This window comes from Vulpes vulpes, chromosome 11 (assembly GCF_048418805.1).
Source record: "Vulpes vulpes isolate BD-2025 chromosome 11, VulVul3, whole genome shotgun sequence".
In the NCBI taxonomy this organism is placed as follows: domain Eukaryota; kingdom Metazoa; phylum Chordata; class Mammalia; order Carnivora; family Canidae; genus Vulpes; species Vulpes vulpes.
In genome coordinates, this window is record NC_132790.1 from 2587162 (window position 1) to 2611860 (window position 24699).

General features: G+C 38.9%; 1 protein-coding gene across 1 annotated transcript in view; it reads right to left on the minus strand.

The window, feature by feature from the left end:
• Positions 1-24699, minus strand: part of ANO3 (anoctamin 3) — a 379990-nt gene that overhangs the window by 262713 nt on the left and 92578 nt on the right. The window contains exon 2 of the mRNA XM_072725370.1: positions 4531-4605. Coding sequence (XP_072581471.1) covers positions 4531-4605 — 75 coding nt within the window. The remainder of the gene's footprint in view (positions 1-4530; positions 4606-24699) is intronic.

Sequence of the window (24699 nt, forward strand, 5' to 3'; positions counted from 1 at the left end):
TTAATGCAATCCCTATCAAAATACCATGGACTTTCTTCAGAGAGTTAGAACAAATTATTTTAAGATTTGTGTGGAATCAGAAAAGACCCCGAATAGCCAGGGGAATTTTAAAAAAGAAAACCATAGCTGGGGGCATCACAATGCCAGATTTCAGGTTGTACTACAAAGCTGTGGTCATCAAGACAGTGTGGTACTGGCACAAAAACAGACACATAGATCAATGGAACAGAATAGAGAACCCAGAAGTGGACCCTGAAATGTACGGTCATCTAATATTCGATAAAGGAGGAAAGACTATCCATTGGAAGAAAGACAGTCTCTTCAATAAATGGTGCTGGGAAAATTGGACATCCACATGCAGAAGAATGAAACTGGACCACTCTCTTTCACCATACACAAAGATAAACTCAAAATGGATGAGAGATCTAAATGTGAGACAAGATTCCATCAAAATCCTAGAGGAGAACACAGGCAACACCCTCTTTGAACTTGGCCACAGTAACTTCTTGCAAGATACATCCACAAAGGCAAAAGAAACAAAAGCAAAAATGAACTATTGGGACTTCATCAAGATAAGAAGCTTTTGCACAGCAAAGGATACAGTCAACAAAACTAAAAGACAACCTACAGAATGGGAGAAGATATTTGCAAATGACATATCAGATAAAGGGCTAGTTTCCAAAATCTATAAAGAACTTATTAAACTCAACACCAAAGAAACAAACAATCCAATCATGAAATGGGCAAAAGACATGAAGAGAAATCTCACAGAGGAAGGCATGGACATGGCCAACAAGCACATGAGAAAATGCTTTGCATCACTTGCCATCAGGGAAATACAAATCAAAACCACAATGAGATACCACCTCACACCAGTGAGAATGGGGAAAATTAACAAGGCAGGAAACAACAAATGTTGGAGAGGATGCGGAGAAAAGGGAACCCTCTTACACTGTTGGTGGGAATGTGAACTGGTGCAGCCACTCTGGAAAACTGTGTGGAGGTTCCTCAGAGAGTTAAAAATAGACCTGCCCTACGACCCAGCAATTGCACTGTTGGGGATTTACCCCAAAGATTCAGATGCAATGAAACGTCGGGACACCTGCACCCCGATGTTTCTATCAGCAATGGCCACAATAGCCAAACTGTGGAAGGAGCCTCGGTGTCCATCGAAAGATGAATGGATAAAGAAGATGTGGTCTATGTATACAATGGAATATTACTCAGCAATTAGAAACGACAAATACCCACCATTTGCTTCAACGTGGATGGAACTGGAGGGTATTATGCTGAGTGAAATAAGTCAATCGGAGAAGGACAAACAGTGTATGTTCTCATTCATTTGGGGAATATGAATAATAGTGAAAGGGAATATAAAGGAAGGGAAAAGAAATGTTGGGAAATATCAGGAAGGGAGACAGAACATAAAGACTCCTAACTCGGGGAAATGAACTAGGGGTGTTGGAAGGGGAGGAGGGCGGGTGTTGGAGGGGAATGGGTGACGGGCACTGAGGTGGACACTTGACGGGATGAGCACTGGGTGTTTTTCTGTATGTTGGTAAATTGAACAACAATAAAAGTTAATTAAATAAATAAATAAATAAATAAATAAATAAATAAAAAAGGAAATGGGCAGGGCACTATGAAAATAGTATACAGATTCCTCAAAAAATTAAAAATCAAAGTACCACATGATCCACCAATTCCACTCACCTCTGAGTATGTATCAAAGGAAAAGAGAAAAAGCGGGTGGGTAATGAAAGCAGGAGATCAGAGAGAGATCTGCTCCCTGCTTGTTCACTGAAGCATTCTTCACAACATCCAAGACATGGACAACCTATGGTGTTGGTCAATGGATATACATACATATACAACTATGGAATATTATCTAACAAAAAAGAAAAAAAGGGGAAAGAAAAGAAAACTCTGTCCCTTGCGACAATGGGAGAGCATTATGCTAAGTGAAACGAATCGGAGAAAGAAAGGCTAATATGGTATATTCTCATTTACACGTGGAACCTAAAAAAGCTGAACTCCTACAAACCAACTAGGATGATGATTGCCAGGGCATGGGGATAGAGGAATGGGGAGATGTTGGTCCAAGTGTGCAAACTTTCAGCAATAAGATGAATAAATTCTAGAGACCTAATGTATAGCATGGTGGCAATAATTAGCAATACTGTATTATACTCTTGACAGTTAAGAGAGTAGATCTTAAAAATTATCACCACCCACAGAAAAAAATAATTATGTGAAAGGCTGGAGATGTTAACTAACCTGATTGTGGTAGTCATTTCACAATGTACACGTGTATTACGTGATCACGTTGTAAACTTTAAACTTACATAGATGACATGTCACTATCTCAATAAGCCTGGAATAAAATGATACCTATAAATTACTAATAAAAGTATTCTTATGTCATGGAAAATAGTACTCCTTTGTGTACTGGCAGTCATGGCATATATTCAGCACGTACATTTCCCAAAATACACACATTGGGAGCTGGACGGTAAGGCCAAGATTTCTGTCAAGCCTAGAGTCAAGGCAAGGTAAGTTAGTTATACAGTTTGAAAAGTTCATAGCACTAGGCCGTGATAGCTCAAGGTACCCATCGCCACATGGTGTTGAGGCAGGGGGGTATCTGGAGCCAGAGGAAATCCTTCCATTGAGAGGTCCCTAACAAGTATTGCCAATATTTGCTTCTCTGTTTTCATGTATTCTTGTTTGAACAGTCTACCTTCTGGGAGGTCTATTCTCTAACCATGACAATTTAATTAACTTTATTAGTCAGTAACCAATAAGTTGGTAAAGCAATAGCCTCATTCTTTCTCTTTATGATTGGATCTCAAAAAGGAGTTGATTGGTAAGTATTTATCTGCTTTTATCTATTATGTGTTGGTTTATCGTTAACTTTTAACTTTTTAAGGTTTTTTTGGACAGTGTGCTGTTTTATGTAGATATAGAGAGGTCTTCCTTAACTTATGATGAGTTATGTCCCAATAAACTCTTCATAATTTGAACACATCGTTAGTCAGCCATGCATGTAGTACACCTAACCTACCAAACCGCATAGCTTAGCCTACCCTATTTTAAATGTGCCCCAAACACTTACAGTTGGGCAAAGTCATCTAACACGATGCCTATTTTATAATAAAGTTTTGGTGATCTCATGTAATTTACTGAACATTCTACTGAGAGTGAAGAACAGGATGGCTGAAGAACAGCTTGGGTCCAGGATGACTCTAAGTATATCGGTCATTTGCCCCCGTGACTGTGCGGCTGGCTGACTGGGAGCTGTGGCTGCCACTGCCCAGAATCTGGAGAGTATGGTACACATATCACTAGCCCAGAAACGATCAAAATTCAAAGTAAGGTTTCTCCTGAATGTTTTCACTTTTGCACAATTGTGAAACAGAAAAACTGTAAAGCATCATAAATCAGGGAATGACTATACATATAAATCATATATAATACAGGTTCTACATAACCTACATTAAATGTCTTACACTAAGAGTTATAAGTAACCATTTCAAATGGTTTGGCAGAGGCCTTTAGATGATTAGTCTTTTTTCTTTAAAGATTTTATTTATTTATTTATTTATTCATAAGAGACACAGAGTGAGGCAGAGACACAGGCAGAGGGAGAAGCAGGGTCCCTGTGGGGACCCCGACATGGGACTCGATCCCAGGATCCTGGGGTCATGACCTGAGCCAAAAGCAGATGCTCAATAACTGAGCCACTCAGGTGCCCCTGATTAATTTATTAATACTAACCAAACTACTATTATAATGTGAATACATTTTTCCCAACGATTTATTTATTCATTCATTCATTTATTCATTTATTTATTTATTTTAAAGATTATTTATTTATTTATTCATGAGAGACACAGAAGGAGAGAGAGGCAGAGACACAGGCAGAGGGAGAAGCAGGCTCCACGCAGGGATCCCAATGTGGTACTCAATCCTGGGTCTCCAGGATCATGCCCCGGGCTGAAGGTGGCGCTAAACTGCTGAGCCACCTGGGCTCCCCATGATTTATTTATTTAAATGAGACAGAGAGAGAAAAAGATAGGGGAGGAGCAGAGGGAGAGAATCTTCAGGCATATCCCCCACTGGGTGTGCAGCCTGATGTGGGGCTTGATCTTATGACCCATGAGATCCTGATCTGAGCTGAAACCAAAAGTCCAACACCTAACCCACAGGGCCACTCAGGTGCCCCATGTAAACGCATGTCTTAAGAACAAGTGGAACAAAGGTTTTTATATGTAACATCTTCTCTAAGACATTTATAAGTAAATGCAACTTCACTAGAAGCTTGGGATAAAACTAAATAAATTACAGATGTGAATGTGCTTTGCAAACTGCATGATATGCTAAAGTGTCACATTGATAATTAATAACATGAATGTGATATGTGAATTAGTGTTAAATTTTCACTCCCCATCAAGACTCTGGAGTTGCTACTTCATTGTACAGGAGAGCAAAGTTGGCGGGAGCACCTGAAATTCCACCCTCATAACTCACCTTTATTATGTTTGCCTTTGGCAGCCCACACACTCTTCTCAAGCCCACAATGAGATGAGCACAATTTTTGCAAGCCTGTGAGAAGGAACAAAAGAACAAGAAAATTTTTGCTTAGAAACTCAGTAGACCAGAAAGAGAATAGAAAATTATCATGAAAAAAAGAGCTTTTCATGTTGACTATAGCTGCTGTAAAACTACTATGCGGTATAGGTCAAACTAGGTATAAAGAGGTGTGTAGGAAGACACAACTTTTCAGTAAATTGTATTAGAAACTAAGCAGGTGGGCAGGTCTGGGTACTGTTATGCAAGCAGAGTCAGCTCTCAAACTTTGGAAAAGTTTAGAATGACTAGATTTTCCAGTTAGGTTTCCCTGGGTGAGTAACACTCTTCTAATATCCTGCCCACCCAAACTCAAAAGCTACATCTTTCTCTTTGTTCACTCCCTGCTCTTTTGTGTAGCCACTGAAATCACCAGAATTCCCTGAACATGACCTCTGTTTCTTTGCTTGAGAAATTTAATGATCACCAGATAAACATGTAATAGAGTCTATTTTATAATAGTAGAGATAGTTTTATAATAGTAAAGTATATTTTATACTATGTTGTACAAAATGCCTTTAAATATCAGTTTATGGGTCATAAACGAAAGAGACTTGAGGATTATTTAATATAACTCTACTTATTTCACAGATGAGCTTACTGAGACCCAGTGTGTAGTATTATGGGCTTGTTAGGAGATACGCAGTTGGGAGTCACAGAGCTGAGACCTAAGCCCAGGCTCAGCTAGCACTTATGTGGAAGGCTGTTTAGGTTTTCCAGTTGTGCTACAAACATAATAAATGTGCTATTAATAATGATAAAACAGATAAAATGATTTGGGGAGACAAAGGCTAGATTTTTTTTTTTTCTGAATGGCTATAATAATTTTAAACTGAGTATCTTCAGGTAATGATTGGATTTAAGCTGAATTTGAAAAGTAATACAGACTGTGGGTAGAACAAGGAAATTACAAGGTTAATTCAAGTGTTATAAATAATAAGTGAAAGTATGGAAGTAAAATATAGCAAAGGCTTTGTTAGGAGCCTATTTGTGGAAGTCGAACCAACAAATGCAGAGAATGACATAAGGAAACAGAAACATGCAATACAACTCAATCACATGATGGTCCACAACATGGAAATATTTTCTCTTTTTCACGAAATCATTAACTACATCTGAAGGATACTGAAGAGAAACCCTGATTTTTGAAAGCAAGTTTAGGAAGATGAATCTGGCATTGTGTGTAGAAGATTATGTGTAGATCCCCAAAGATCATCGGGAAATTCTTAAAGGCAGATTGGAACTCCAAGACTGTAGCAGTAGAAACTCAAATATATGAGTAAACATTACAAAATAAATATAAGAAAGCCACAATTGGCTGGGAATTGGATAAAGGGGAGAGACAGAAATAAAATAGTAGTTCATGTTAATATTTCAAGTTCCAGAGACATGACACAGTTTTCCATTGGCCAACTGGGGAGGAGGGTCACCTAGGTATGAGCTAGTATAGGCTTAGTTTCAGACTAACTTTGAGTTGAGTCTGGGATAATTCAGTACTTGAGTTCCTAAGCCTGAGGGACAGACAGGAGTAGGAGACATAGACTGAGATGTCACGCACATAAAGGCGGAGGCTGAACCTATATAAGTAGTAAACTCTTGGGAAAGAAAATTAGGAAAAAAATAAAAAGCACAGAGGGAAAAAACAGACTCTTGGCCAATAATCACAGCTGGTTTCCTAAGAAAGAAAGGAAACCAATGAGGAAGGGAAGAGCCATAAGTGGATAATTTGGAAAAAAAAAAAAAAAACAAAAGCAAAACAAAGAGCTGAAAATACTATAGTGTTGATCTTGGAAGAACTCCATATCCTAAATGTAGTGGGAGTTTGTCCAATATGTCTATGTTTATCAATTTCAAAAGACTGGTTTCCGTGTCAGCAGATTGCACGTTTTCAACCTTGTGTGAAAAATTATAGAAAGTTCAGTAAAGAATGTTGGGAGAAGAAAGCCACATTAGACTAATTCATCCTCAGAAACACAAAAGTAAATTAAAATATTTCATTCAAAGTTTGGTTTTGAAGCAAAGGTCAGGTCCCTTTGCTTATTAAATATTAGAGATTAAACTTGCTATTGCTACGAGACCTCTCTATTATGAAGATTTAGGCCGAAGGCAGTCATTAGGTCTGTAGCCTGACTCAGTGGAAAAGCCTACGCTAATCTGGGTAAATAGTCTAAATACAGTGACGAATCTGGACGCCAGCGTCATCCGAGGAGGTGCGTATAATCTTGAAAGGAAGAGCAGCCAGTGTCAGAAGTCGTTCAAATGCAAAAGCTGAGACTCCTCAATGTTGCTTGCAACCGCTCACTGATTCGATGAATAATGATCTCTGAACCAGAGTGAATTATGCACTATAAATGCTGGGGCAACTTAACCTGCAGTTGTTTTTTTCTTGATTAGGATCAAAGTTGTTTGTGTGAGTTTGTTTTTTCTTTTCAAAGAAATAATACTCATTAGTTCATTGGTTCAGAATGAAAGTGAGTCATGACCGAGTAAGTGGATAACCTTGGGAAGTTCACTTTTCCTTCATTTCTGTCTCTGTAAAATAAGGGGATGGAGCTGGATGATCTGAAGCCTCTATGGTCTAATTAAAAAGTAGTTTCTAGATTATTGACCTGGGATGATAATACCCTTCTTATAAAATCTGCAGCAACCTGACTTTACACAGTGTAACACAGATATATGGATGCAGGTATGGGATATGTAATATGACCCAGGTAAAGCAGTCAATTGAATCATCAGATTGAAGTGAAACAGATTTTCTAAAACAAATCTGGGGAAGATCTAAAGACATATATGTGTCAGGTGGCAAATAGACAAAACTTTATGAAACACAGGAAGGCAAAAGTTCTGCTTCGTAGGCAGGAAAGCTTTTAGGAGAACGTGATGAAAGACCGGACGGCTGTTTAGCTGAGGCAGTTGTGTGTATGCGATTATGATATAGAAATATGACGCTGCGTATGGTAGACGGAGGTTTAAGTCACTTGATAAATCCTAAATAGACAGCTTGCTCTATTCTAACAGCAAACTTAAAATATAAAAAAAATTAACAATTATGTAAATACTAAGGGATATTTATCCTCAGTAGTAACCGAAGAAATCAAGAACATGGTATTGTATGATCAAAGTCAAAATGGATAATAGTTAAGATTTGGGAGAGTTTGATCACAAGGCACTTTTATTTTTTAAAAATTTTTTTTTAAATTTTTTATTTATTTATGATAGTCACAGAGAGAGAGAGAGAGGCAGAGACACAGGCGGAGGGAGAAGCAGGCTCCATGCACCGGGAGCCTGATGTGGGATTCGATCCCGGGTCTCCAGGATCGCGCCCTGGGCCAAAGGCAGGCGCCAAACCGCTGCGCCACCCAGGGATCCCAAGGCACTTTTATATATTACTGGTGTTGACAAGTTTTCTTATGGTGTTATAATCTCATTAATGCAAATCTATGGTATTTTCAGTAAAATTTTTCAGTAAAAGCTAAAAGTAAATATTTTAGAATATCAAAAATGCTAATCTCCCAATAATAATAACATTTTAGACTCGTTACTTCCTTCTCTGAACTTTAAATACATTCTGGCAGTTGTGATGCATCATCTATATTACCTCTGTAGGGTGAAAAATATGAAAAGAAGGTTGAAAGTAGTACTTCAAGACCTTAGCTTACTCATTAGAGTAATCAGGGGTATTGTCACTTTTGTCTTTTTTTGTGCACACTCTACATCAACCACTTCTGTATGAAGGGGCCTTTCTCCTCACTTGGCCAAAGATTGAATAACCTTCAGTTTATGGATAAGGCATTCTGTGAGGCAGATGCCACCTGACGAACTTGGCTGGATCCTGGCAGGTGCCGTCATAGCCTCTGCCCAGTACCTGGAGCTTAGCGGGCCTGAATCACCAGTCTCTTCCCTACTTGGCCATTTTTTATATTGATCATTCTCCACCGCCTTTCACTATAAAAAGTCTCCTAGCAGATGCAGGTTTATTTATACCACAGGGCTTAGAAACGAGATGAGAAGGCAAAGGTCTGTCTGGGTCCCACTTTGAGCCCACTTCTTTTCCTTTGAGACTACATCACTGGGGGAAAAGGAAAACAGTCTATGGTCTGCGGTATTAAGGGTTTAAGGCTCTGTGCGACTCCGAGTGCATAAGCATCTTTGGCCTGAGTCATTCATTTTACGTCGCTCTGTCACACGCATACGCACACCTGTAGCGTAGCATCACAGGCTTATAGGGTGACAGGGCCAAAGGAGATGTTAGATCCTGTCATCCAGCAACTTTAAAACCATGATCCTTGGAGCCTTTGGGTTCCTTGTAGCTTCTCAGGGAAACCTAGGAAGGCGGGAGGATGTTCAGAGAGTAGACAACTGAGCCACTGTAGCTCTGGTTTAAATAAAAATTTCGCTTTCAATTCTCATATGGCCTTGGTGTAGCCACTTTAAAAATATTTCAACCACTGGTCAAGTCCATTTTATTCATTTAATGGGTTAGGAAACAAGTATCCCAGAAAGTTCAGTTACTTAAGCAAGGTTATAAGGCTATGGCAGAGATAGGACAAGATATCTAGATTTTCTATTCCAGTTGGAAAGCTAATGACGGTGGTAATCCTCTGTGATTCTGAGTTTTCCATGGAGCTGCTACAGCTTATGAAACTCACATTATGAAGATGCAATTAAGAAAATGGAGAGGTAACCAGGCAACAGTAGTGCCTCTTTTTTTTTTTTTTTAACATTGTGAGTGATATTATGCAGGCATGGGTTACTTCTGCTTCAGCTAAGCTGGTATATATATGGGAGAAGACAGGTTGAGCATCTGCTAGAAATTAGCATAGACCTTTTTCTACACACCTGTTCTACAGAAGAATATTTATAATGAAAGCTCCAGCAGCTTGAGCCTATGTGACTGCCAAAAATCTGAACAAGCAATACTCCCTGGCCATATCATAACATAAGGCGGAGTTGGATCTGTGATACGGCTCTAAAAAAAAAAAAATAACAAAACAATCAAAACAAAAAAACAAAGTGAGGTTTAGTTGGTAAAATTATATGGAATCTTGTGTACTATTCCCTCTCCCTGCTTTAGTTTTCCTAATCTGTAATGAGAGGAATGAGATTGATCTCTAGAAAAATTCTTTTTTTTTTAAATTTCAATATAATGCTTATATACTCGATTACTTTAGTTGGGGTACAGTGCTTTTTGTTTGCTTTTAAAATCAGGCTCAATGTCAAGAGGGAAAAGGCCAAAAGGAGGAAAAATATTAGCAATTGTTTGAGAGACACATTATCAAGCATTTGTATTATTTTATTTAAAATAGCATCTCAGAAGGGCTTCTTTTGAGGAGTGGAACAATGGTTGAGAATCTGCCTTTGGCTCAGATCATGATCCCGAGGTCCTGGGATCCAGTCCCACATCGGACTCCCTTAGGGAGCCTGTGGAGGGAGCCTCCTCTGCCTGTGTCTCTGCCTCTCTTTGTCTCTCATGAAAAAATAAATAAAATCTTAAAAAAAATAGTAAATGAAACACCATCTCAGATAAACTATCACATGGCTATGATTAGTATTTAAAAAGATGCTTTTGCATGGAATAAGGAATTACCAAAACACTTTATTTTTAAATATGAGATGGGTTTGTGTACGTATCATACCAATTCCTTGTGTCCACCCAAACGGTTAAACCACAACTAAAGGAAAAAATATGCCAACATGTAGACCTATCTCCCTCAAATTCATAGCAATAACCTTAAGTGGGTCCTTAATGTTGACCAGCAGTCAATGTATTTCCCTGGTCATCTTATTTTTCTACTCACCTACAAGACTATTTCATGTTTTATTCCCTCGCTTCAAATTCTGTCTTCTGACACCCACCTCCTCCCCACTCTCCATTCTCAGCTGATAATTTTGCTTCCTATTTCTCTGAGATTAAAGCAATCTGCAGAAAACTTCCACAGCTCCCACCCACATTCTGGCATCTGCACCCATATATTCTGACTTCCTGCCTGATACTCTACATAAACTAACTGCACTCCCAGCAAGCCCATCTCCTCTGCTTATACAGTAGTTTCCATCCCACCCACCTACTCCAGCCCAATAATTCCCCATCTCTCTTCTTATAGAATCAAGTCCAGCCTCCCGTCACCATGGAAGCGTGAATCCCTAAAAAAACTGGAAAGAAAAAAGAAAAAAAAAAAAAAAGCAACCTCTTTTGGCTCCAATTCTCCTGATGTTTTTTTCCCTCAATTTATTTGTTCCCTTTTGCTCCAAGTCTCCATAGAAGCACAGTCAATAATCACATTACTAATCCCTCTTCTTCTTTCATAAGTTTTGTGGTTTTGTTTGTTTTGCTCTATATCTGCACTAAGACTTGTACACAAGCCACCGATGTTCTCTTTACAGGCAAAATCAACAGTGGATTCTTAGTCTTGATCTATTTTGCTACGTTAGGGACATTTGCCATAGTTGCCTGTGCTCTTCTAGGCTTCCAGAGTGTTACAGGCTGGCTCTTCTCCAACCTCACCAGATGCTCCGTCTTGGTCTCTGTTGTGTCTTCCTCTCAGGTCTTGAACTTTCAACTTTGGAAAGGTCTGTGACTCAATCTTTGGACCCTTCTCTTCTTTATCTTTTTTATTCCTTCTCTTCTTTATCTTCATTCCCTACCCTTGGTGATCTAACCTGTTTCATGGTTTTAAATATTATCTATGTGCTCATACCTCTTAAATGCATATCTCCCATCCAAATATCTCTCCCTAACACCAGGCATGTATATCACATCTGTCTTCCTTACATTTCTACTTGGTCTGAAAGAAGCATGTCCAAACTCAACATTCTTAAATGAGCTTTTTGATATTTATTCCCAGACTTCACTCAGCCATAATTTCCCCATCTCATTCGATGGGGAAAACATTAGACACCAAAATCTTAATACTTGTCTTTCATAACGCCCATTCAATTCACTTTCAAAGTTCTTCCAGAACCTATTTGTATCTTCTCACCCTTTCCCCTGCTGTGAGTCTCTTAAGTGGCTTCTCTACTGAGCAGCATGAAGGTGGGTTTGGGGTTGAGAGTGAGTAGACATGAGGCAGATTATTTTAAAGTGAAATCCAGCTAATAGGACTCTTCTGCTTGAAACCCTTCATTTGGTAAGTTCCCATTTCACTAAGAGTAGAAGCCCAAATCCCTAGAATTATTAAATGACAAAAGCCCAACAAGGCATGGAATAATCTTGCTTGCCATTGCAGATAAAAAGATGCATCTGTGTCAGGGAATAGCTTTTCCACATCCTTCTCTAAATGCATCTTTAAGAATTCAAAAAATTAAGGGTTCATCACTGTAGGAATGCTTATAGGATAAACACCTGATTATCCTTGTAAGGGACATATAGGGCATATATAATTTGATTATGAGTTTGTGCTCTGCCTCTTCCGGTACCTACACTCTTTAAAATGTTGCTTTCATTTCATATTTTTTCAGTACTAATGTTTTAGTTTCCCCCTCTATTAGCAGTGTGTTCATTTACTTTCCTTCCTGATTTCATTATTTGCATATCAAATTATATAAATGTTTTATAAACATATTACCTCTCTTTTGGTAACACAATACTGATAGTATTTAAAGGATCAATAATACATGTTAGCAATTTAAAGAAAAAAATCCTGGACTGATGGCAGAAAGGAGTGGAGGACTCCTTTCCATTTGTTAATAATCTGCATTATAAAATGGCATATTAAAAAAAATAGTCCCATGTGGAGGGACTTCAGTAGAGTACACTCCTGGCTTTTCTTCCTTTGGGGAATAACCTGGCCTATCAGGATTATGTGATTTGCAAGTTTGGAAAAACTTTCTTCTTTCTTCTCCGTTTCAGCCTATTCGCCTTTCTCCTGCCACATAATAAGGGGTCTGACACTATGGGGGTCAGGTTTCCCAGCTGTGTCACTTAGCTGATGGGTAGGTCTCCGATTCACAAGGAGAGGAAATTCAGAGGCTCATTTGGCCACACATCAAAGTCTTATTTTCCCGGCTTTCATCAATTATACAGCTGACCTTTTGATATCCATCTGTCAGTCTCTAGTGCCCTATTTCTCAACTGACTCAGAATTCAGGCAGTAGGGAGAGAGGTGTTACCTACAGAGGCCATGAAAACCCCAACATGTTCATCATGATTCAGATACTAGTTTCTAAGTGTCCTATTTTTGCATTCAGTCTGAGGGGAGGAGGGCGCAGTGGAAAGAATGGGACCCTGGTGTCAAATCATCTGGGCTTCTAGTGTCAGATGTATGACTGTGTCGCCCTGAATCAAGTTATTTAACGTATGTCTGACACTTTTTCCTGGTCTATAGGGGAGTGTGAATAAGGACTTCATTGCGTTGCTGTGGAGTTAAAAGAAATAGTGTACATGGAGCACCTAAGAGGAAACCTGGTGTATACTCAGAATTATTGTCTTCCCTTTATATCAATAATCCATTGAATAAGTAATCGAAATCAAATCAGAAATAACGATATTTATCAAAAGCCAGGGGAAAGTTTTTAGGCTATGAAGTTGAGCGGTAGAAAGTGCGTTAGGGGAAAATGCCAGTCTTTTATTTTGGAGGGAAAGCAAAATAAATTCTCTCCTTGCAAAACTGAAGCAGACGAATGAATTTAAAAAAGGCTGCAGTAAATCTGCCTAAAATTCCTATAGTAGCCAATGTGGGTGGAATCAGAAGACCTTTGACTCATCCAGCCCACCGCCTGTGTTCTGCATTATTACAAGTTTTTATCGTTTCTGCAAGGATGTTGTGATCATTATTTGACAACAAACCCATAAGCATCTGTCTGTGTTAGAACAGTGACACTCACTGGTTATTTCTGATATTGGCAGAAGTCTAAAAAGTAAGCTAAACTAAAAAACAATTTTTATAAAGCAAAATTTAAAATGATCTTCAGCGATGTCAACAATGTTAGCCAATAAAGGGACAGCGAAGGGTATCTATAGGCACCAAAAGGGAATACTGAAATCGTTAAAAATACTGAATATGACAAAGAAATTCACAAACATACACAACGTGGAATAGTCAGGGCGACTGGGGATGTTTGGCCAGAAGAGAGGGCATAAGCAGCCAGTGACAGCTATCTTTAAATTATAGGATGTAATATCATAAATTAAATCTGCAAGTAGAGCTCATAAATACTTGGGCCAACATAATTTTAAGAGTCACCCAACATCGACTGAGCTTCCTTGGTTGTGGCTCCCTGCCTCTAGAGATACCCGAGTATATTAATAGCATACTAGTAATTATAGTAGCCCTAGGAAGATTCGTGAATAACAGGGATTGTAGATGATCTTTAAAAACATTCCAGCTTCCAGTTCCTGTTGCTCAGTGCAAACCCACATTTATATGACTTGTAAGTTCATAATGTTTTTTCGTAGTAAAATCTGGCTCCTTTGCTCATAGGTAAATCACGAAAGCCTGTTTTAATTGTTGAGGCCCCATTGGTTTCAGGAATGGGAGGTCTTGGCAAATCAGTGCCTTGGCTATTATCATCAGTGATAATTACACACTGCAACGAAATATAAGAGAAGCATCTATGACTTTTTTTTTTTAGTTTATTTATGTGTGTATTTCTTTATTTAGTAATCTCTACAACCAATGTGGGGCTCAAACTTATAATCACTAGATCAAGAGTCACATGATCTTCTGACTGAGCCAGCCAGGCCCCCTGCATCTACAACTTTTTATTAATAGGATGATTTTCTATCACCTAGCACAGAAACAGCTAGAATGACTGACCCTTTTTCTCCTCCTACCTCCTAATCTCAGTAAACACGTAGAGTCTCATGGTACATTACTCTCGGGTTTATGGAGGAATGCAATCTGTGTAACTGGTAGGACTCTACCCTGAGACAATATTACAACTTTCTCTTCCTTTTAGACTAGCAAAAAAAGAAAAAAAAAAGATAAAAGAAAAAGAAAAAGACATGATTTGAATTTCAATGACTTAAATATGTTGCTTAATATGAGTCACTCCTGAAAGCATTAAAAGCGAGGGTCGATTAATCTAGGGCCAGAACCAGCCTGGCATCTCATGTAGACGTTTTCTCATTCCTTATTTTAGAGATGTTTACATTCAGAGACTCATAAAGAAACTGCTTACTTGCCTAAGGCAGGAGAGTTTTAATAAACTCATTCCTGGCAATAAGAGCTTATTTTCCTTAGGTACCAAGAACATTTTTACATATAAATCCGTGCACATAAGACCAGTTACCAACAGAAAAACAAAAAACAAAACAAAAAAAAAACACCTTGCTACACACCATCACTTTGTGAGAAGATTAAACCGATTCATTTTCTTTATTAAACACACACATAATTAGGCAAGCCACAGCCTTGGGAGCAAACTTAAGGAGCTGTTTTTACCATCTGCTTTCCAGTCAGCATTGGAGTATGCTTAGCACAAGAGAATTTCCAGGCTAATCAATAAAAACAGAAGCATCTAGAGAAAGTCAGCTCTGTAGACTGCGGGGAGGAGAAACTATTCCAAGAAGAACACAGAAGGTGGAAGCATTGGTCAAGGTGGGAAAAGGGAGGAATTTGGCTCAAAGTATCCATTGGGTATTATTTTCTCAGACTCATTTCCAAATAATAACACATGCAAGAAGAAAAAAACAGAGATATATTAAAGGTAGCTTGGAAAATTTCAAGCTGACCTGATATCTAATGGAAACAGGAGTTGATGTATTTCACATCTACACTTTTTATAGAATCATATACCTTTTAAATGACTTTTTAAAGACTTATCGATAACTTTTTTTTTCTTTTTTGCTAGATGCCTTTAAGTGTGATCAAATACATGTAAAACCTTTTACAAGTCTTACTATTATTTTCTAATAATTTCCTGGCTTAAGTAAATTTTATGATGGCTAAGGGAAAAGCCAAGGCTTTATCACAAGGGGGTTATAAAAAAATGTGTTAAAAGAAATGACGGAAGTGGCAGGCTGTCAATTGGTGACATCTACACCCATTGCCTCAGATATATTTGTCTCTTAAAGATATGCAAAAAAAAGAAGCATGAGTTATTTTTCAGCTTTTAAAAATTTCAGAGAATTATAAATCAAACGGTAAGTCATAGTCATTCATTTTTCAGGAAGGGGCAAAGGCATCGTGTAGGTGGTGAAGTCAGGGAACTGGGTCTAAATTTCAGGTCTGTCAGTCTTGTTGCATGACCCCGGGCAATCTGCTTACCCTACCACGTCTTCTGTTTCCCCACTTGGAGAGAAGTCACGGTCATTAAAGTAACAGTAATAACAACAATGACACTAGTGCTTTTGCAAGGGTTCAGTGCGGTCATGTTCTATAAACCACTAGCACAGTGGCTGCTGCAGATGTACCCTAAAAATACAGGGGCTTCAGAAGAGCTCAGCGGTTCTCCACCAGTCTTAGAAATTCCAGGTGGAAATGTGATCAGAGTACGATGACAACATCATACTTTCAGCATAGATCAGCTTCTGACCCCCAAGGAAAGATGATAAACCATGACTTCTGAAACTGGACAACATTTCTTTAAACATATTTTATTTCCACTTCTGTTCTTTCAATTTCTTTCTTCTTTTTGGGGGGTGGGGAGAGGCACAGAGAGAGGGGACAAGAGAATCTTAAGCAGACTCCACACCCAGCTCAAGCCCACTACCCTGACACATGACCTGGGTGGCAATCAAGAGTCGGGTGGCTGCTTAACCAACTGAGCCAACCCTCAATTTGTAGTCCCCTCTCCGGCTCTCTAAAATGTGCCATCTTCCTGTGGCCTCCTCCAACAAACACAGAGACTCTCACATTGAAATGCAGTCACAAATGTTGGCAACATAAGGTAGCAAGGATATTTACCTGATTAATGAGGAAATCCCAGCTGTATCACTTGAGAGGGCTATTTAAGAATCTTTACATTCTATCTGAATATATTTCCATAAAACAACCTCTAAACCCCCACCCTGGATTTCTCCTGTTGCAAAGTAAAAGAGTGAAAAACAGGAACAACAGACACAACAGCAAAAAAAAAAAAAATGGAATCCTTGGACATGCTCTACCGTGACGCTGGCTCTACCAAGACAACAACCTCCCCCCAGAAAAACAAACAAAAACAAAGCCAGAAACTACAGAGACATAGATCTTATAGCTTTCTAGCAATATAAAACGTGGATCCAGTTCTTGGGAACAACTGAGCCAGGATGTGAAAAAAATAACTGAGGGCAAAAAAAAAAAAGAGAGAGATAGAGAAAGAAAGGAAGAAAGAAAGAAAGAAGGAAGGAAGGAAGGAAGGAAGGAAGGAAGGAAGGAAGGAAGGAAGGAGAAAAAGAAGAAAGAAGAAAGAAAGAAAGAAAGAAAGAAAGAAAGAAAGAAAGAAAGAAAGAAAGAAAGAAAGAAGAAAAGGACATTCCAATGATAGAATGACAGAATGAGTTTCAGAGCAATATCATCGGTCACTTTTATTTTTCTATTAAAGGGTAGGTATTACCATGAATTGCTACAACCAATCATGCTTCATGTCCAGGCTTCTGGGAGAGAGCCCCAGCTTCCCTGAGCACCTCGCCTCCTCATACCTGAAGAAGGATGTCCTCTGAGCAAGTATGAAATAGAGAATATTCTTGCCTGGGCAATAGTAGTTCCGGCCCAACCTAACTACTCGTAGTTTCTGCCCAATGAACTTGACCCACAGAAGGCATTTATTTAAAAACTGCTTGCAAATGCATTTATTTTTTAAGATAAGGGGTACAATCGACTGTGTAACATTTGAAGGAATAAATTCCTCTCTGGTGAAGGCCCCTTTTGACAAAATTTGGAGCAATCTTTCACCTGCTTTGTCGTCCATCTATAAAGGAAGATATATGCTACCAAATTTATAGTCATTGTAACATTTAAAAAATCTTTTAAACTGAATATCTGGTGAAAAGTCATGCAACAATTCAAAAACACTCTTGGAACCCATAGTGCCATTTCATAATATGGGTTACATAATAAGTTTGCCCGTTGCCATGGGTCAAGAAGTGTTGTGTGATGATACAAGGGCTAGAAAGATGATTGACTTCATTCTTACTCTTCAAGATGTCTTTTTTGTTGTTGTTTTTCACAAATGTTGGTGCCAAAGGTTGTGGAATTCAATGAATATAGAATAGCTCACACTGCTAAGGTAAACCGTGGTAAGCCCCACAATACATTTTAAAGCAGGATTTATTTTAACTTAAGGTACATGATTGGGCTTTGGGGATTTTTTTTAATCTCTTAAATTATATTCAGGACTTTGTTTGTTTGAGTACATGAGCATTCGTTTCTGGGGAATCGATCCTTAATTTTCATCAGGTTTTCCAAAGGGCTAGGGACCCCTAATGATTTCAAGCTATTGCTTTAAATTGCTTTTCACCAAAATGCTGATGGACATATTTCCTCTGATCACTGTAAAATAAATCATAGCTGGACCAAAGTGACCTTGAAAATACCTCTATGTATTTATACATAGTTTTGATTTCTATATATTGTGCAGTTACCTATGCAATAATTCTCAAGCACAATGGGGTCTGAGAAACACTGAATAGCATCAAAACAAGGACAATATATAAAGATGCTTTGATTTCCGAACATTTTTGCTCATAAAATAAATATTCTTTCCCTAGCAATTAATGAATAGAAGGGAACACACTTACACTCTTGAGTCTTAAAATCAGGCATACCATGACTTCTAAGGCACTTGAAGTTTAGCGTAACTTCCAGAATCTCCAAGTCACTTCGGCAAGGGCATGCAGACAGTTCTAAATACATTGCACACCATCCACAGACCACAGGATTCTCAGAACATTTGCTGAGGTCTATCTGTAGGTCTACCTCCTTTTCAGCCCTGTCTCATCTGTGTAAGCACAAAATCAAAGCACAGATTTTCCCAGAGGTACCTAGAATCCTCGCCCCATGCTTATGTTTGTGCACCAATAGCACAGACATTCCCAGACTCTCCAAACCTTTATAGATATTTATACGACCTCCTACTTAGGTTCCTAAGAGAAGAAGACAGTCTGGATCCTAGCATCATACCACCTTGTTCGGGACATGCCTCTCTTTTCTTTCTCACACTTCACAATAGTGGAGAGTGTATAGTTTTCTCTTTTTCTTAATATTTGCCCAGGGTCTTTCCTTATATAGCATTTTAAGATCTATCTACCCCATATATGTTTCTGTCTGCTAGTCACGAGGCAAGTAAAAACTAGTGAGTATCAGGAACAAAAATGTCAATAGATATGTTTCCTTATGTGATTGAGTGAGAGCATGTGAGATAGTACGTTACATCTTAGTGCGATGGGTATAAAGTTTGCAAATTAATATACATGCATGGTATGATATCATTATAGTAATTACTCCTTCAAACAGCTACAACTCCTGACATCTTGGTAAAGGAAGATATGTCAAAGACACAAGACATAAGGGATAAGCAATGGGATAACCCATGATGCTACAAGTATTAGAACACAGCAGGGCCTATGGCGACAGGACACAGCATCAGGCTGCTTGTTTCCCATTATTATGTTCCAACACACAAATTATTCATTTCCTCATTTAATTAACTATGATTAGATGCCAGCTTCTGTGGAGGTTCCCAAGTTGCCTAAAATTGGACTTGCCCTCACACAGCTCATAATCATCACCATCATTATTTAGATCCTTTGGCACTATAGACATACTAATCTTGAAAATAGGTACTATAATTACCACTATTTTTTTAAAAAAAGAGGTAACTGAGGTATAGCCAGGTTGAATATTTCACAGACACACAACAGATTAATGATAGAACAAGATAAAAGCGAGACTCATACTCTAAAATTCATGCTTTTAGATAACTTTGAGGTTGTCTCTGTATACACATCACTGTAATGGAAGGAAAGAAGGTAATAATGACCAGAAGAGAAGTATATATAAAGCATTTTGATGAAATTTCAGAAAACTTTATTATTTTTTAGAGGGTCCGGGTGAGCAAATACTTCGTGAAGAAGATGTTTTGATGCATATCTCCAAGATGAAAAGGTCTCAATTGGAAAAATAGGTGGGGTATCCCCCAGAGTGGAGAGGACTACATGAGCAAATTCTGTAGGGAGGGAGGTGGGTAGAAGGGCAAGGAAGCCAAGATAAAATTTCCTTTGGCTGGAGAATGGAAATAACATTCTTGAGTGTGTTCCTCTGTACTAGTCACCTTGCTGTGTATTTCACACGATGTACCTCATTTTATTTACTGTTTACAGGAACTCAGTGAAGCAGGCATATTAGAGTTTTAACAAAAACATATAATTGACAAGACGACAGAGAAAACACTTTCTGGAGAGAAGTTGAAATGAGAGTTAACAATAAAGTCTGTGTTCTTTCAGAAATACCATATTTTACATCACGAAAACAATCCTAGGGATAAATTTAAAAAATGGAAATTGGAACCATACTGGGTAGGGCCTTGGATTCCAAGATGAAAAAATATAAATTGGAGTTAGCTTTGAAGATAATCATGAGTCACCGTCGGCATTTCACAGCTATACCTCGGATTTCTCTGTAAGTCAGAAACCCACGTTAGTCATTAACTGATTAAGTTTATCTGTCATGAAGAACCAAGGTCAATAAATTCTAAACTGCATTAATTGAAATTTGTTCTTTCGGCCAAACTTTAAGCTCCTGAGTCATAACTCCCATGCAACAACCAAACAAATAAGAACATCGAAATACTTTAGTGGGCATACATTCATGATGAAAAAAACTTGTCAGCAAATTACTCATAAAAAGAGTAAGATAAAATAGGCAGTAGGATGGGTTCATGAAATGAAGCTTAAATGTACTATTTGTATAAAAAAAGACTTGATATTTGCTTTGGCGCAGGAGGCAGCTACCTCCTTGTCAATAGCCGAAATCTGCCACTGAAATGTCATTCCTTATTTATATCCTTTCAGTTGTTTTTCTGAGCAATGATCCTTTGGAATTAATCCAGTAAAAACAATAGTTAGGAGCACAAATGACTTAATTGTGCAGAAAAGAAAAGGAAGTGTGAGTCTATTCCCTAAAATATTAATGGTGATTCTGGAGGTGTCCGACTTATGGTTAATTCTGATTGTTTTTTCATCATGTATTTTTGCATTTTGAAAATTTTGTACAATGAGCACATACTATGCTTACGTTGAGAAAAAAAAATGGAGGGAGTGAGAAACAGAACTGAGAGTTCAGGGAAGATAGACTTCCTCCCCTTCTCTTGCTCTGTCTTTCCGCCTTTGCCCAGCTCCGTGTATGAAAATTAGCACATGACATCACGTGAAGATCAGGACAGGAGACCCATTCCATAGCTGCTTCCCAATCTCTTGGTACAAAATGTCAAGCATGGAACCTACACCAAATTTGGGCATGTGGGAAGCAATTTGACCCGACAGGTCATCACTTTAGTCTCAAGCTGTAATCAGCATGATTTAATATATGACATATTATTTTCCTGCCTGGAGAAAGGCAAAATTCATTAGAGTTGTCAAGTGGGGATTGGAATGTGACTTTAGGTTAAGTGATTTTTTTACAGCTTATTTCTTATTCTCAAAGACCAAGGATCCATGACTTTGCCTGATGTTTTATGCCAGTAAAGTGCTTTGGATCTTCAAAGTATCAATGATCATATTTCTTGAACTTTAAACACAGAAATGCTATCTGAACATTTTTAATCTGTGTAGATGTATATGTAAAAAGCCCCACACTTTCAAATTTTGAAGAGCACATTAAACTATAACTACACATTTAATGATCGCATTAATGGGAAAAAAATGCATTCTTAAGAAAATCCAATGTTTTGTTTTTTATATCAAACACTGATGACTCAAGTATACTGGCCAGTATTAATGCACCAAGCGGATATCTTTCTGTAAGAAATACTTTGACAACAAAAATTTTACCGATTTTTTTCTTGATTTTATACAATTTCTCATGCCTGAATCTATTTTTCAAAAATTTTTATTATTGTGAAAGTTCGTTACTCAGCAGGACAAGGGTAAACTTCTCTTTTTTCGGTTTGTGTTTCTTCCAGTGCTGGTGCTTCATAGCAAAAGTGAAAAGCCCTAGATAAATCATTTAAATAATAAATTTGTTTGGGGAGGATCCTTTATTTTCAGTAAAGAAAGCAGCGAATCTGTAATAAAAGCTAAACATACAGTTGGACGGAAGGTGAAACACAGTTGTTTAATAGGGGTTTGGAAAATTATAACAAAGTTTTAGGAAGGAGAACATAGCCCAGCGGAATGAGAAGAATCTGGGTCTTTAGGAGGGTTTAGCAGTGAAGAAGAGGGAGGAGGCATTTTTGATGTAGATGGAAACCGTCAGGTACAATTACTTCAGCAGTAGCTTGAACATCATAAATATCTACCATTTACACAGGTAATTGCATGCAAAATACACAGGGTTATCAATCTAGCAGAAAGTACAGGCCTCTCCTCTAAACACATGCAGTTGTTGCTCTGGAGCCTGTGCATGGTGGCTGGCTCCCCTGGTTCCAGCTTCAGTCACCGTTACCAGGCCAGATGCCAGCAAGGGTGGATATTAATGTTTTAGCACGAAAATGTGCCTTTATCATATTTTGGAAGCAAACAGTTTCCCTGGAGTATGAGATGTGTTGGCAAGTAAATCCATACTAGTTGCCTTTGACATTCCCGGAGCACATAACCTCCAACGATCGCTGTAGCAGTGCCCTGCCTTTGCCATCTCAGTATCTGTCTTCCTGAATTTTGCCCCCAGAATCTGTGTCTCTGCCTGAAGGGTTTCTCGCACCATCTGTGCCTATTGCGCTGGTGTGAAAGGCAGGATAGGAGCTCTAGGAAGTAGCATCCCGGGGAACATCGCTCAAGGAATGATTAATGGGTGTTAGTAGATAAGCACCGTGGGTCCTTTGCCCTTGGGGTGCCCTTGGGGTGGGTGAGGTCTGTGTGCTGTGTCATTTCTGAACCACCTGGGGATTCAGAGCAGGACTAAGCTACAGATGCCCACAATGGTGCTTTTGTTACTATATTCAATTTTTCTGCTTTCTTTCTTACTTTTCTACTTCTCTACGTCATTGCCTGGGGTCACCCCTCAAAAGAACTGTAATAATTACATTTAGTTCTTTGTCTCAGAGTCTGATAACTACTCATCAGAGACTCCTGAAACATCAGGGCTACCCATTCTAGACTTGACTAGTAATAACTTAATCTGTTGACACATTGATGCATCATGTCCAAAGTCAAATTCCTGGTGGGCTAAAAGCACGTAAGGCAGCTCCTACCGACTTCCTGGACTTCATGTTATCTCCACAGCACAGTCGAGACAGCCTTCCATAAATCAGTGAGTCTTTCTACTCCGTCCTCCGTATCTAACTGACAGCCAGATTTTATCAAGGGTATTTCCAGTATGTGCCTGGGGTGTGTTATTTCCTTTCCTTATTTTAGTTCAGCCCGTTACCTAACACGTCGGAAACTTAATCTTCATAGAACTTATTGTTTGATGTAATGAGGTGATTTCTTCTCTGAGAAGAGCCCCCTCCCACTTAAATAATCTTCTAATCTCTATTCATGGTTCACCCAGGACTTAAGTTGCTCACCAATAATTTACAAGACTTGGTAAATTTTTCTTTACTGCTCATGGTTGTACCATAAAAAAAAATGGCCACAAATTATTTGACCCTTTTCCCATTAAGGAATGCAAACCCACACTTTGTTCTCTTGTGTTCTCTGTGACCAATTTGATAAAGTACAGATGTGATCATCTGCTGGCCCAAGCAGCGAGAGATTGGCAGATACAGGTACGTCCTTTATGCGGGAATAGTCATGTATGGAAGCCAACTGTCACATGAAAAGTGTGATTTCCATGGAGCCACCACACTGCGAAAGTAGAAGCCCTGCAGAGAAGCTCAAAAGGATGAGGCATTTTGTAAGAGAGAAAAAAAAGTACAAAAACCATTTTGGAAGTGGACCCTCCAGCATCGGTCGTCTCAATGGGGGCCACATGGATCAGACACAAACTGTCCAGCTGAAGCCTCTCCTAAATTCCTGACCCAATAACCTGCTGGTTTCACTCTAGGGTAGGTTTTATGTAGTAAGAGATATTGGGCGCAGTCCCCAAATCCAACCCAATGAGTCCCGTTAGCTCTGCCTCCAAAATACATCTTGATTCTGCTCATCTCTCATCACCTTCTTTGCTCTTCTAGTTCCAAACAGCATCGTGGTTCACCTAGACTTCACACAGAAGACTTTTCATTATTCTTTCCACTTTCACCTAACCATTTATTCCCTGCACAGAAGCTATAAAATTATTTAAAAAATTAAATCAAATGACGCTGCTTAAATTCTCCACTGACTTCTCACTGCAGTTGGAGTAAGCCTGCTCATGACGGGTCATAAAGACTGACACGGATGGCTCACACCTACCTCTCTGATCTCCTACCACCCTCTTTCTTAGTTACCGTGCTACTGTGCCCCCCTTTTAAAAAGGATTTATTTGTTTATTTGAGTCAGGGAGAGAGAGAGAGAGAGAGTCTCAAGCAGACTCTACGCTGAGCACCTCTTGGAGGTCTCTCTGAAATGCTGTGACTCACACATGTCCCAGGGCCCCTGGGTTCCTGTTGTACCTCTACCTGGAATAGTCTTCTCCGGTTCTTCACTGATTGGCTTTTTCTCAGGATTCAGACATTTGCTCAACTACTGCCGCTCACGGAGAGGCCTTCCCTGACCGCGGGATAAACTGCCTTTTCCTACTTGTCAATATTGCCTCTGCCTTTAATGCGTTTCGCTTTTTGCAGCCTTTATCAGTGTCTAAAACTATTTGTTTACTTACTGCTTATTTCTCTCATATTAAAATGTAGTGTTTATAAAAAGAGACCCAATCGGTCCCGTTGGCCACGACATTCCTAAGGCTCGACCCATCGCCTGACGGATAGCGGGGGCTGCACGGTTGGTGAGTGACCATCATGCGAAACAGGGTAACGTCATCATCTCCCAACTTAGAATCTATTTCCTCGGAACCTTTTATTACACTTGGACTGGACTGAAACCTCAAAACACACACACACACACACACACACACACACACACAC